A 16031-nucleotide genomic window follows, 5' to 3' on the forward strand; every position below is an offset into this window, starting at 1 on the left:
AGTCCTTCGGGAGAAGGGCGGTATAGAAATAAAATAAAATAAAATAAAATAAAATAAAATAAAATAATAAAAAAATTAAATTAAATTAAATTAAATTAAATTAAATTAAATTAAATTATTAAATTAAATTAAATTAAATTAAATTAAATTAAATTAAATTAAATTAAATTAAATAAATTAAATTAATAAAATAAAATAATAAAATAAAATAAAATAAAATAAAATAATAAATAATAAAATAAAATAAAATAAAATAAAATAAAATAAAATAATAAATAAAATAATAAAATAAAATAAAATAAAATAAAATAAAATAATAAATAAATTCAATGTAGAGTCCTCCAGTAATGATGTTTTACAGTATATCTCCACTGTTTTATATCTGAAAATTTAAAAATGTTTAGGTGTATTACCTTTATTTTATAGTAACTCTGAAAAATTGTTAGCTGACAGGGACAACTTAAAAGACAGTTTGGATACAAAATACCAATTGTGTTTATATATATAAATTACATTATTTGCAGAATCTAAGTATAATGGTTGCTTTTTCAGATCAATTCCCCCAAGTTTAATAAAATTATCAGATAAGCATTGGAGTTGTTATGTAAAAATTGTGAATCATAGTTCTCTCTCTTCCACACATTTTTGCAGCCATTACTATAAAAGGCTGTTATTAGGATATAAATAAGATTTATTATTAGGTAAAATAATATCCAGCTGAAAGAAAACAGTAGTAATTTCAAGTTTGGGATTATCAAATGTGTGTGTGTGTTTCTGTTTGTGATTACTTATTCTGGCACATGATCTGTAAAATTTTTTTTAAAAATTTAAAAATGTATAATACAATCCTATAAATGTCTGCTCATTAAGTTCAGTGAAACCTTTTACTCTACCAGATAACTGTATAGGAATGCAGCCTTATGGTTCTAATTTTTCCTGCTTTTGAATAATAAAAATTATGTAATAATCCAATAATGTTTTATAAAATGTGCAGTGTGTGTCCTTATCCATATGCCAGATCATTGTGTTTTAAATATCTTATAATATGGAAAACATCTTTTAGGCTGCAATCCTATCCAACAGTTACTTAATTAAGAGTAATCTGATCTCTGTAGCTTGCTTATAAATCTCTGCATAAGGTTGGGATGTTGAAATAAAAAGGAAAATGGAGGAGGCATAATGGATATGCCAAAATCACCTAATATAAGTAATTTTGTAGAAGTTATGTAAGTAATAGTGTGGAACGTTCTGAAAATTGCATTAATACTGTTAAAATTAGAAATGTAGGAAATATATTTATTCAATATGTCCTTAAATATGAACCAGTTTTGAAAAGTACTCAGTTGCCCATGCTATTCTTCACTAAATTTCATTCTGATTTATATATTTTGCCATCAGCTACTAAAAATAATTTGCTATAAGGTTTACATTTGTAGATTATTGAAACAAGAATAACTTTTTTGGTCAAAATAATTGCACGTAAGTGTACATGTATATAAATGTAAGAATTATGTTAATATTCTCTTGTCTCTCAAAGTATTAAAAACATTTTATGAATTTTGGTATTTAAAGTTTAACATTTACAAATAATGTGAGTGTCTTTATCAATTTTAAATCCAAGTTTTTCATTAGGTAATTAATATATTTCCTGATCAACTGTGCATATTGGAAATGAAATAATAGAATTTAGGAATATCTAAAATCTGAAATCTTTGGTCACCTATCTGCAGGAATTGTAGAATTAGATCTGCTTTGATTTACCTTATATTCATTTGAAACTATTAAACAAAATCACTTATCTGTAGTTACACACTTGTTAAAGCGAGACAGTTGTTTTGTAGGAAACATGCATAAAATCCAACTGTTTACTGTCCAGAACTTTCAGAAGCAGATAGGAAAATAGCATTTCTATCAGAGGCAAGGAAAAATTGTCTTACAAAAGTTATAATTTGATAGTTAAAATGTAAAGATGAAGATTGTAAATCGGATAAGAGGAAAAGTTCATTTACGTAAGTTCAGAGACTTTACAGATTCTATGGCATTGTACTATAGTACAATGAAGTCTTAATAAATCAGCTAGGAAGACTATTGTTAGTAATACAGGTAGTCCTTGACTTAACAACCAATTGTTCAGTTTGAAATTATCACGGTGCTAAAAAAAGTGGACCTAACAACCTGTGCTCAAGGCAGTATACAAGATGGCTGAAAGGGCAGAGATGAGGGGTTGGGGAAATAGGTAGGTGGAGGGAGCTGGAGGTAGTGCTTCTATTTATTGTATTTATTTTTTTATCAAATGTATTGGCCATCCATCTTACCACAGGGTAACTCTAGGTGGCTTAAATGCAGTCCTTTACTGTACTGAGGTTCAGGCAAGGCTAAGCGGGGCCAAGTCAAGAATGGGTGGGTGATCACTTAACTACCTACAAATCTGAGTTAATGACCACAAAGGGAAGAACCAGAATTACCCTCAGAAATCAGTGCAGTCATGTGACATCTTGCTTTATGACCGCACCAGTTTACGACAAGTTCCTGTTCCAATTGTGGTCATGAGTCGACAGGACTACCTGTACATTTTATGTGGCTTATTGTGCCAATTATATTTTTGTCTGTAGAAATTAGATGTTCCCTGTCCCATCTGTCTTTGTGTCTCCTCTTTATAAAAAAAAGTAGCTTTTAATAGCTCTTCGTAGTTGGCTGAACTTAAAACATATTTAGATATTAATGTGCTCTCTATGTATTTTAACTCCATTTTAAATGAATTAACTTTAAACAAGATACTGTATAATTGAAATGTTAAAATCATTTTTTTAAGCATTGATTTTATCTGGTTTGCAAACTTTCATATTGCTCTTTTTCCATTAACTTTTTTCTTGCTCATTGCCATCGAGTTTTAAAATGTGGCTCCACTTGATTATGCTCACGTATCCCTTATGGAAATACTTCAGTAGCTGCCACTTAATTACCAAATTACTACTATGAATATAGAAACATGCTTCAAATCTGCCAAATCAGAAGAATAGCAACAATATAATTTGCTCTTGTTTTAAAAAAATATTGTAGAAATATCTCAAATGATTTATTTATTATTTATTAAAGTTGTCAGTAGAATTCCTTGTTAGCATATTTTACAGTGGAATTTAATTCAAACTCTGTTACTTATTGTAAATGGAGTGTGAGTAGGGCAGTTCTAACATATGTTTGTGTTTCTAGGTACGAGCACACCAGTTAGTTTTACCACCTTGTGATGTAGTGATCAAAGCTGTAGCTGACTATGTCCGTAATATTCAAGACACCTCTGATTTGGATGCCATAGCTAAAGATGTTTTTCAACATTCACAGGTAAAAAAAAAAAGAATAAAAATTCATGGGTGTTTAGTTCTTAAAGAGTATGTTGCGGTACTTGTGAACTGCATTACATGAATATGGCTTTTATTTTTACTTGTGTTTTATTATTCTCTTTGTAAGAATTGCTAAAGATGATCAGAACTTAGAAGAATTTTTGCTTATTACTTGTCCATGAAAGAAACCCTTAGGTTCACTGATTGCCTTTATACAGTTGCAAAAAGTTTATAACTATAGTAATGTTGGTTCATTTGTGTATTTAATTTTAATAAAAGTTAATTTTAACATTCTTTTAGTCTAGAACGGATGACAAAGTTAAACGATTTAAGAGAGCAGTTGCATATTATTCAGCAACTAATAAGCCTATACCATTTCATCCACCACATTACCTAGGTAAGTTCTTATACTCATGTAAGATATTGAAGGACTTTGGTTAAAAATGAATTGTTTCTGCAAACTGGCAATTTGCAGTCTGAAATTGAGAAATATTATCTTATGACATGTAAAATAATAGAGAAGGTATAAGATGGATCACACTAATTCTGTCAACTAATTGACCATTACTAGTATTTTAAATGTAGCAATAGTGTGAAATACAGTATATTTTATTTGAAGTGTATGTATGAAAAAGTAGCCATTTGGGCCTCATTGGTCAGTGTAGTACCTCAACACAAAGGTAAACTTTGTTTTGAAAGAAAGGCAAATAATTTTATGTAGATTCAGAATGAAATCTCTTACTAATCAAGACAAATTTTATTCCATATAATCATGAAAATCTAAAGCTAGAGGTTTTACTATTAATTGCATTAGTAGAATAGTTTCTTTTTTAAAAAAAAAATAGAAGCACAAAACGAGCAAATGAGTAAATGTCAATCTTCATTGGTTGATGATGTTACTTCAATTAACAATTCAAATTGTAGTTGCTGAGACTTATTCTGTAGTAGATATTATGACACTTGTCTTCCTATTTCACAATAGTCTGATTATTCTGAGATTTATTTATTTAGTGTATTCTGAGTTAAGTCACATTGACAAAGGATGCAATGTTGATTTGTTGCATGGATTGTCTTCTGTATCTTAAACTGAAGACTGGAAGAGCAATCTGTTTATGTTCTGTAGAATAAGACCTATTTTCCCAATTTTAGTGGGCTAGTTAAAAGTAACAACATCAGTAGCTATACAAATAGTGCTTGATCACAGTATGCAAAATAAGGTAATCTTCATGTACTTTATTCTTTGTCATTTTAAATCTTGATTTCTGACCACCATAAAAGAATATGTTACTCGACTTAAGACAGTTATGAATTGTTTACTGCTATAATAAAGTCCCTAGATTTTATGTTTTTATTTCTGCTTCTAGTTCTAAAAAACAGAATCAGAAGCAGTACCTGTACACTGCACTTCTTTTCTATTGGGAAAAAAAAAAGAAGCAAACAGTAGAGACTAAAATGGTGGGACTGGATCTATTATGTAAATAGAAAAGGAGAGTGTTTTGGAAAGAACATGAGATTGCCAGAAAACTGGCAGTCAGCATAGAAAATCTCTCCTGAAAGAGGCAGCAACGAAACAGAAATTGACAAAAGCTCTGAAATTTGAAGTAAACAAAAATAAATATCACTTTAATAAATCAGGTCAGAATTAAAAACATAAAATGGAAGCCTAACACCATGATTTAGATCTTTTGTTTTCATATCAAATAGTCATCCAGATTTACATTGGACTACACTTCATGTAAGAGGGAAAAAAAAACCCTTTTGTTTCCTCCCCTAAACAGGCAGGCCAAATCACTTGGGAATGCCGGGTATAATGCCACCATATGTGTCTCCTCAGATGCTTAACATTCCACAATCTGCCCTGCAAGCAAAGCAAGCGGCAAGTACATCCCCCCCCCCTTTCTGCTAATCCTTCTGCTGTTGGAACCCATGATGCATGTATATGCGTGTGGGCAATATGCACAACTTTAAGAAAACATGGCCTAATTTATACTTTCTTTTAGGCCCAGCCTATCTCTAGTCATGGTAACGCCCAGGGTCAGGGCCCATATCCCTATAGTCTGTCAGAACCTGCCATCACGTTGGACACAAGTGGAAAAAATCTTTCTGAGCAGAATTACAGCAACATTCCTCATGAAGGAAAACATACTCCATTATATGAACGATCCTCTCCAATAAACCCAGCTCAGAGTGGGAGCCCCAATCATGTTGATTCAACATACTTTCCTGCCTCTTCTACATCATCTTCCTCAGATAATGATGAAGGCAGCGGAGGTGCTGTGAAGTAAGTACAACAAAAGACAGCAGGATTGGCTAAAACAACCTGCTGTTGGCATCCAATTTGTTAAGATGGATCCAGATCAGGGCAAATAACTGTTTGGTGGAAGATTTCCCAGCTGTCTCCTCAGCAGACCTTCAGCATGAAAAATATTGAAGAGTATAAGAAGGATCTTGGGGGAATGGTATGAGCTGTAAAATTTGATGAAGATAAAGTGGGAATTCTTTAATTAAGGGATCTTTGACGTGTGCCCTTTTGCTTGAAAGAGACTTCTGAAGATCATGCTCAAGTTGGTAAGACAAGATAAAGTGAGGAAGATCACATTGTGCCCATCGGTTTCTGTGGGATCCCTCTGATCTATTGTCTCCATTCTTCTTGTTATTTGTATATTAATCCATATTTATGGTAACAATTTTACTTATGAAGATTTTTTAATTAAGAAAAGGAGGAGATTTTTAAAAGTGGCATTTTCCTAGTTGCCTCAGCAAAATATTTTACACTGGTCCTATTACTGAAAAATTATATAGTATTTGTGAAATATTTTGTATATTTTAAAATAATATTTTGCTCTTAACTGTTTGAAATGTCAAAAGCTTTAAACTTTAACATAAATAATATTAAACTAAAGCCTTCAGAAGCATAGAAGCAACTTTCAGAGTAATGATGACATAACCATAGTTTGGTCTGTACTAATCAAAATAAGTTAATCAGTCAATCAGAATAGAGCTGGAAGAGACATTGGAGGTCTTCTAATCCAATCCTCCTGCTCAAGCAGGAGTCCCTATATCAGGGGTGGGCAACTGTGGCCCTTTTTCAACCTGTGGACTTCAGCTCCCAGAATTCCTGAGCCAGCTTGGCTGTCTCAGGAATTCTGGGAGTTGAAGTCCACAGGTTGTAAAAGGGCCATAGTTGCCCATCCCTGCCCTATATCATTTCAGACAGGTGGCTTTCCAGTCTTTCCTTAAAAACCTCCAGTGATGAACCTCCCCAACATCTGAAGGCAAGCTGTTCCACTAGTTAATTGTTCTCATTGTTAGGAAGTTTCTCTTTAATTTCAGGTTGCTTCTCTCCTTGATTAGTTTCCATCCATTGTTTCTGGCTTTTATTAATAAAGTTAGTAACAAATAACATTCATGAATTGCCACAGGCACATGTGTTGACATATATAGGTTCAGTAAAGGGGGGGGGGGGGGAAATCCATTCGAATACTTTTTTATTATTTGCATCCATAATTTGGGTGCAAATGTGACTTCTTAAATTATTTTTGTCTTTTGTTTCTTTAATTCTTTATAGATACTTAAATCCATCCCTTTCCATATTCTCAAAGTGCTTTATTAAAAATTAATATGACATAAACAAATCATGCAAATAAGCAGAAGCAGCCACTCTAAAAGAGCAATGTAAAACAAGCATATTTAAATCAATTAAAAATTTTAAAAGGACTTACCTGGCATCATGACATCAGCTTGGGTGCAAAATACCAAGAATGGTCACTGAAAATGCTTTTTCATCTGCTGGCTGAAACTTCAGTATAGGTAATCCTTGATTTACAACCACAGTTAGAACAGGAATTTATGTCACTAAGCAATGCGATCATAATGTGTGTCCTCACGTGACGCATTGCTTAGTGACAGCAATTCTTGCAGTCCTAGTTGCTGTTGTAACTCCAGACATACAGATCATTAAGCAGGAAATAGGAAGGTAAGGTGATCAGGAGCACCATAGAGGTGAGGGAAGCTAGTTGGGATACTGCAGTACGGTGCAAGCTCTGGGAGGCTGGGGAAAGAAGATGTTGAATCCGTGCCTGTGTTCCAGTGCAGGAAGGCTGGAAAAAGACTATGATGCTGCTCATGGGTTTCTTGGCAGTCTGCAGCTCTTGAGCTCTCAGAAGAACCCCTGAATTGCAGCACAACATGAAGCCTAGCCCCAGCCTGATCCAGCAGTGTGGCCAAAGGAGCTTCTTGCCAGTCTGGAAAGTGCGCCACTTCCAGCCTAGACCCAGCTGTCTTACCGCCTTGTACTCCAAGTTCCGTACTGCACCCCACTGCCCCAATTGACCTTTTGCCAGCTGATGAGGTGCCTGGCTTCGCCCTTTATGAAGCAGCTGCTGGACAGATAAAAGCCATCTTCTCCAGGTCCTGCAAGGAAACTACTGTGTAAGACAGGGAAGAAAGCCTTCTGTGAAGGACCAGGCCAGGCATGTCTCATTAGCAGCTGCACAGTAAGAAGGCAACAAAGGTCAACTTAGGGTTGTAGGGCTCTGATGTGCAGGATATAGATTGAGGGAAGTAGGCAGTGGGGATAGTTAAACAGCCTCATTGACAAGCAATCAAATTTTTATCATGTGGGGTTGTTGCAGCAATCATAACTTGGAGATTAGTCATACTGTAAGTGTCTAGTTCAACACCATCATAACTTTGATCAGTAACTGACTGAATGGTCATAGATCAAAGATTATCTGCAGAAAGAGAAGTCCATGGATTTTCAATATGCAGCCACACATATTGAAGGAAAAGGAGAAAGGTAGAGAGAGAGAGCCCTTTTGATTGCTCAGAATCAAGCTATCACAGTCCTTTCAAAGATAAGAACCTGTTACTTTGACTTTATTCTGAAATAGTTGGAGTCAGCATAGCACAAAATAAATGTGTGTTTTGCCTGGATACTCTTTTATAGAGTCTTGCATTATAATCCTTTTGTTTGTCTGGGCTTTTCTCTCTCTCTCTTCAGTCATGTTGGTGGAAACAAATTGAACTGGGAAAAAATAGGAACTCAGTCAGAAAATCAAGCATGTGGGGATCCAGGAAACCAATCAAAGGTAGTGTTTTGAGCAATATTAAATTTGTGTATATGTTTTAATGATTATTTGGTTGTTGGTAGAGGACACGGAATCACCTAGAAGATGCACCCATCATTTTTCCTGGAAGATACAAATTGGGCTCCATCCACTGACCTGTGAAGCAATGTTTTCGCTTCCTTCTGTGCAAGAAAAAATAATCCTCTCTGACTGCTATTTGACTAGTAGTGCAGAGCAGAAGAAAAGTAGTCTCTAGTGTCCATGAATGCTTAGAAGGCTGAGCAAGTTGTAACCTAAAACTGCCAATGAAGTAGTTTTATTAATGTGATAGTTCTATGCTTACTGGTGTAGAACTTTAAACTCATTGAAATTTGTTGTGTTTACTTCTCAGTAAAAACATGAATTATATTACCTGAGATAGAGAAGAATCAGGTTGCATCTAAGTGATATACTTTGCTCTGCATAATAATGAATGTAATTTTAGGTGAGGTGAAGAACTTGAGATTCTGATACTTATTTATTCTTTATGGCATCAAACAAGTAACTGCAGATTTATTTTTCTTTTCCTGCTGAGAATAATGTTTATCATGGCATGGGCACAAATGGAAAAACAAAGTATAATAAGTTCATTCAGAAACTGTAATAAACCAGTTTTCTTTAAAATTTGGCTTATCTAAGAATACTTTATATAATTGAATCTTGTCCCAGTTCAGCTGTTCCTGCTAAAAAATATGACTAACACAAGTTTTAAAATCAGTTTGTACTGATAAGAAAATCACCTAACCAAAATATCTTTTTTTTTTTTTTTTAAAGGAAGGCTTAGTCTATTATCTAGAAAGGTTGTGGGAACTTGACCATGATTCACATATAGAATCATGATGTATAGCATGCACTGTCACCACCCCTGGCAATTACACTGTCCTAAATCAGAGAGGAGGCACTCGGCTTTAATTTTTATTTTCTCTTCTCTCATATCCTTCTTCCTCCTCAAGTGTATATTGTAATGGTTCGAATTGATAACTTTAAATCTAGTGTTGAAAAATGTGCAGTGCATAATGCATAATGCAAAGACGTGCACAAATACAAAAAAAAGTGCTGACCTTACCTTACACAGTGGGTTGTCAAGGCTTTTAAAAGGTTCCCCTTACACATATGTGCTAGTCATTCCCGACTATAGGGGGCGGTGCTCATCTCCGTTTCAAAACTGAAGAGCCAGAGATGTCAGAAGAAGTCTCCATCGTCATGTGACCAGCATGACTAAATACCAAAGGCACATGGAATGCTGTTACCTTCCCACCAAAGGTGGTCCCTATTTTTCTACTTGCATTTTTTACGTGCTTTCGAACTGCTAGGTTGGCAGAAGTAATGGGAGCTCAACCCGTTACACAGCACTAGGGATTCGAACCGCTGAACTGACGACCTTTTGATCAACAAGCTCAGCGTCTTAGCCTCTGAGCCAAGGCTTTTAGCATTTGTCTAATATTAAGATTTCCTCCATTGGCAGGGGAGCTGCCTTCCCTATTTCTCTAATCCATAAATTAGTTCAGTCAGTAGAAAATGTATCACTTCTTAAAAATTAAAATAAAAAATGCAGAATAAAAGTAATAGGGCTTGATATACAAACGACAATACAATTTTTATCAAAATATTAATTTTGATAAAATATTAAAAGTTTAGGAACTTTATTTTAGGATTCTAAACAAGCCATTTATAAAAAATCAAAAGGAATTCAAACTGTTTGAACTATGTTCAAGCTATATCATTCATGAATATTATACATTATTATTCTCAGCTTCACCTCTTCTATACTGTAAAATTGAATTGGGTTGCTTGTTCTATTTTCTGTAAATGTGTTGCAAATGTAATTGAATATACATACAGCCTTCTGGCTCTTAAGATTTCACAATATTCTCATTGTAAAAATGTTTCCATTTCAAAAATGACTTTATTGTATATTGTAGGTGGAAGGTTCCTCTACTGTTTCTTCAGGGAATCAGGCAGCTGAAGTTAAAGGGAACCAAACCAGTAGTGCACAAATCCCATGTCTGTTGTCAATGCCCACCAGGAACCATATGGATATTACTACTCCTCCATTACCTCCTGTAGCACCCGAAGTATTAAGAGTAGCGGAACACAGACACAAAAAAGGATTAATGTATCCCTACATATTTCATATCCTAACCAAGGTAAGATTTTCTGGCAAGAATTCCAAAGAGATTAATGTTATCTCTTGCTTTTAGTTCCTATGTGGGAGAAAATTTGATTTAGTAAAATTAACAATATATTTGGTTCACATTTATTCAGTTTACTCAGTACTTTTTAAAAGAATTTCCTTTGATAGTGTACTTTACAAGATCCTATTTCTAGTTTGATGCCAATTATCTTAATGGTTGAATATATAAGAAATATTTGTATAAAACAAATTTTGTGTTAGGTTGTTTTAAGTCCTCAGTTTTCATTCAGAACAAATCTCAAAGCTCCCTCTTCAGTTTATCTATTCTAAAATGTGTTCTTTCACATATTTTTAAATTTTGCCCATATCATATCTTACTTACATGCTACCATGTTACTTAGTGATACTCTTTGGGATCACATTCCTGTCAAATGAGATCTAAATTTTTAATATATTTGAAAACAGTGGCTTTATAGATTTAGATTTTAGAAATATAGCTAAATTATAAATATACATTTATATACAAACAAGACATGAAATTAACTGAAACTGAATTAAAATTAAAAGGGCAGTGGTGAATGAGGTTGGGGTATTAAAGTTATTGTGTAAATACTAAAAGAACCAAATTTGTATGTCATACAATTATTTCCTGAAAGTTGTAAATCTTTCAGCAGGTAAGATACCATGCCATAAATAAGATCCCTGAAAGCTGCTCATCATTTTGTTCATCTACAGGGTGAGATTAAAATTGCAGTTTCTATTGAAGATGAAGCAAACAAAGACCTGCCTCCTGCTGCTCTTCTTTATAGGCCAGTTCGTCAGTATGTTTATGGAGTCCTGTTTAGTTTGGCAGAAAGCAGGAAAAAAACAGAGAGGCTTGCTTTTAGAAAGAACAGATTTCCTCCTGAATGTATGTATTTGTCTTTTATTATAATGGTGAAATCACTTGAAACATCACTAATCTATTCTTTGCATCAGTTATGATGTAGAATAAACTGTGATTTAAATTTGCAAATATAAAAAAACTATAATTTGCCAAAGTAATTCATTTTTCAGTTGCTCAGCATTTTTGTACCTATAGTGCAGGGGAATTTGGGGGTGGAAAGCAATGTTTAAACAGCAGGTAGCACATCAAGGTTTGGAAATCAGCATTTTGAATCATGCTCTGGACAAATTAGAAGCACTACAATATTTTTAATTAATAAAACACAGTAAACATCACACTGGATTGGTTGCAATTGCTGACTATTCATCAAGAGTATGGACAATTTTGCATAGGCTGTCCATAGCCGGGGAGATATAGCATTTAAAATTATTTATATTTTTCTAAATCTTTCAAAGTAAAATAATGAAAGTTACATTTTAGTAGTTTCAAGTAAGCACATCATGGAATCATAGAACAGTCCAATCAAGAAAAGTGTTTTGCTTTTTTGAATATCTTACATGACATTCAAATTCATAAATTTATACCTGCATTGATTTTACTCTTAACTGGAATGAAGATCTTTGATGTGTATAAAGTATGCATAGCCCCCATTAGATATAATTTACTAGATTTGTGTATAGATTTTCCTAAAATAAATGTACTTGTGAAAAAAATTCTGATAATATTTCAGTTACACAAGGAACTATTAATTCCATCCCTATGCTAGACAGGAACAAACCACATTATTGTATAATGGGAGAGTGATAGAATTAAGCTATTCTTTGAGAAAAGATAGAGTTATTAATGGCAGGAGGAGCAGATGTTAACACAGGTCCATCCATCAAGATTTATTTTAAGCAAATCTGGCAAAATCATAGTTTAGCTAGACTTTTGCCACTTTTCAAATGAAAATTTTGGGGTTCATTTATTTGTTTTAATTTCTGGCTGTGAGATCAGGGGTCAGTCAGGGTAAAGAAGCAGATAAAGGAATGCCAAGAGAATCCATACCAAAAGGAGCACGGAATAGGTTGCCAAAATATTTTGTCCAGGACACTGGACACCAGGACACACAGGACACTGAGGAGATTAAATCATTAAAGCATGGAGCTAGGTTTATCTGAAGAGAGAAACAAGATGCCAGAATAGATGATCACCCTTATTTGTTACTGCTCGTTGGGCCCTTGTCCCATTCACTAATGAATAAATTTGCTTTTCCTCTCTCGGACATTTTCTGTAACTTCTTTTTTTTTTTTTAGTAAAAGAAAAAAGTCCAAGAGAGGGTAGATCATTATAGAACTGAGCATTTCTATAAACTGAAGTTACCATAGCTTTGGTTTGAACTCAATCCTTATCAAACCAAGCTTTGTGCTTATCAGAGCAATAATGGGTTGAAGTTTAATTGGATTTTAAATGGTCCTGAACTAAAACAGAAATGTTTTGAAGAGTGACAAAAATGTCATGAATATCACTGGTTGTGTCAATAACTATTCTTTTGAACAGAAGAAATAGGCAAAAAGGTTGCACACCTTCCTTTCATTGAATTATGCTCCTTTCCAGAAAAATATAGCAATCTGGATTTATAAATATTAGATGTCTGTAATTCTGGCCATAGTTTGGTTTTATTATTTATTCCTGCTGTATTTTATTCCAGTTATTGTTTGCAATTTATACAGAATTTAATTTAATTTGGCAGAAATTGAAAGCATATTCTAGTTGCTATATAAATATTAAAACCTAATGGAATTACCAAAAAACAAAGAGGTGTTCAAATTATCATATACCAGAAGGTCATTTCCCAAATATTTCAGAATCAGATGTGCTTCTGACATTGGGGAAAGTTAAGATATGTATTCTGGCATGGAACCTAACCACTTTTCTATTCATGCAAAAGAATGGGGCAGTTTCTGCAAATGTATCAGTTTTCAGACCTTTATACCATGGTCTATAGTACCATCCCTTATGATTACCTAACAGGAGCAAATGGAGCACACGAAGATTCCAGTGGGAGATTGCAATGAAAATGTCCTCTTCTGTGGATGGGAACTTTACTCTCTTTGCAGAAAAGAAGCTAGGGCATAGATCAGTGTGTTATTTTGCATTGATTATCATGAACAGTTGGTACTGGAAGGAGCCAAATCTTGTATAAAACTCTGCTGCTCCATTGTAAAATCAGCATTCCTACCCACTGACAATTTGCACTTTTGAGGTAGTAGCCATCTCCCCTATTAACTCGCATTACATATTTTGGACGAGCTCACCATAATCATTTTGAAAATCCCAATTTAGCACACCACATCAAATGGCACTATAATGCCTTGTTTGGACTTTGAAACTAAGCATCATCAGACCTGGTTAGTACTTTGATGGAAGATTACCAAGGAATATCAAAGCTGTAGGCTAGCTTGAGAAATCATCTATAAGAAGACAATGGTGAACCATTTCTGTTGCCAAGAAAGCTCATTTTGTCATCAGGATACTGACCTCAACTAAAGGAATTTCATTTTTCCTTTTATATTGCAGTTTCATAGAATTGTTGGGTTGGTAAAGATTAAACCATCCACTAGAATTCAAATGTTTGAATCTGATTTTGGTTGTAGCTAATACATAGCATTATCAGACTAAGGGCTCCAACAGTGATGAGTCTGAAATTGATTTAATCAGTTTATGGGATGAGTTTGCCATAAAGACAGGGAAAGAAACGAAGTAGATGAATACAACAGTATTGTTTCTTTCGGACTTCTGAGTAGCTTTCAGTACCATTAATCATTGGATCCTTTGGATATTTGTATTTCTATTTGGATTCACTGTACAGAAGGTGAAGCTGGGTGATTATTATTCTGTTCTATGGCATTCACAAGGTACTTCAGGGTTTAGTTTTCTCCTGCTCAACTGCTTATCAGTATGAAATGTCACTTACTATTTTTCATATAATGAAGGAGACATAGTGAATTTTTTAAGCTGGTCCCTGAGCAGGATAATGGGCTTCATGATGGCTAATAAAGTAAACCTCGGTCTAAGCATCCTGGAGGTGGATAGGTTGAGGTTTTTTTTCATCCATCCATATTCTTCATTCTGTTATGGAGGAATTTTTGTCAATGGAGATACAAATGGCCTCAGTGGTTAGAGCTGCCTTTTATCAGTTCAATTTGATATGCAAGTTTTGATACACAAGCTGCAGCCCTCTTGGGCAGGATAACTTGGAATACTTTATACATGGGCTAGTAACATTTGAACATTTAGCTATCTGTGCATATGGTTTTGGAATTTAGTTACTTCAAAATCCAACTGCCAGATTATTAATCGAGAGAGGTTTCTGCAGTTGTAATCACCATGTACTGGCTGCCAGGCCTGATTCAAAATGTTAGTGCTAACTGTTAAAGCCATGAACAACTAAAGTGCCAACTATCTGGTGAAAAGTCTCCTCAGTGTTTCTTTGGCTGATTCCTAGTATAAGTCTTTGCATGTTATAAATGCAAATAAAATACATAAAAGGTATGGGCAAAACGGCATTTGTGCACAAACTATTTTGTTTCTTTTTTAAAAAATTCTGCAGTCTCGCCAGTGATAATTAAAGAATGGGCTGCTTACAAAGGAAAGTCTCCCCAGACTCCTGAGTTAGTAGAAGCTCTTGCATTTAGGGAATGGACTTGCCCTAATTTGAAGAAGCTTTGGTTGGGGAAAGCAGTAGAGGACAAGAATCGACGAATGAGGGCATTCTTGGCCTGTATGAGGTCAGACACACCAGCAATGCTAAATCCAGCTAATGTGCCCACTCACCTAATGGTGCTCTGTTGCGTATTAAGGTGAGTATATTGTTGATTAGCATATGGTAAAAATTCCTCTTGATAATGCTGTATGTGTGTAATTATGTAAGAATGTTATTGTTCTATTGAAAGAACTTTTCATGTGACTTAGAGCATAAATAATTTGTAGAACTGTCATTTTTCTCTAGACTAAACACAAAACAAAATAAGACTTAAAAGTTTGTTATTCAGTTTACTTTACACAACAATTAAGAGATATACATGGAAATACCTACTGGGGTGGAGAAAGCAGCAAAGCATTTCTTTTTTTAGGTACAATGGAAAAAACAGATTAGTTAAAAGAGAATATTTATTTATTTTATTTTATTTTACTTCAAATTTATATACCGCCCTTCTCCCTAGGGACTCAGGATGGTGTACAGCCAAGTAAAAACACATAAATACGTAATACATAAATTAAGAACAGATTAAAAGGAAATATGTCAATTTGGCCCAAAATTTAAAAGACAAACGAATTTAAAATCATTTAAAAGGATTTGTTAGGCCAGGGATTTAGGGATGTAATCCATTCAAATATGGAGGTATAGGTTGAAAATATGTTGAGTGACTAAAATAGAAAGCAGTTTACAGAAGGCAATCTTAAAACTCCCAGGGTTAACAGTTCTTGATTTTCAGCCATGTCGGTTTGATTCTAGCATTGAAAATAATGTGCTTAGTTTAGTTCCAGACTGTTTTAAGCCTCTTCTGCCATAATTTTAGTTA

The 16031-nt window shown here is 34.0% G+C and overlaps 1 protein-coding gene across 2 annotated transcripts in view; it reads left to right on the forward strand.

Annotated features, from left to right (window-relative positions):
• FAM120A (family with sequence similarity 120 member A) overlaps positions 1-16031 on the forward strand; it is a 68223-nt gene that overhangs the window by 37293 nt on the left and 14899 nt on the right. For both annotated transcript variants that reach the window (XM_070936978.1, XM_070936980.1), the window contains exons 4-11: positions 3211-3339; positions 3639-3735; positions 5117-5214; positions 5339-5619; positions 8341-8428; positions 10369-10593; positions 11316-11490; positions 15059-15308. In XM_070936978.1, coding sequence (XP_070793079.1) covers positions 3211-3339; positions 3639-3735; positions 5117-5214; positions 5339-5619; positions 8341-8428; positions 10369-10593; positions 11316-11490; positions 15059-15308 — 1343 coding nt within the window. The remainder of the gene's footprint in view (positions 1-3210; positions 3340-3638; positions 3736-5116; positions 5215-5338; positions 5620-8340; positions 8429-10368; positions 10594-11315; positions 11491-15058; positions 15309-16031) is intronic.

This window comes from Pituophis catenifer, unplaced genomic scaffold, assembly GCF_029215685.1.
Source record: "Pituophis catenifer annectens isolate HBS135680 unplaced genomic scaffold, rPitCat1.0.hap2 SCAF_2, whole genome shotgun sequence".
Lineage (NCBI taxonomy): Eukaryota > Metazoa > Chordata > Lepidosauria > Squamata > Colubridae > Pituophis > Pituophis catenifer.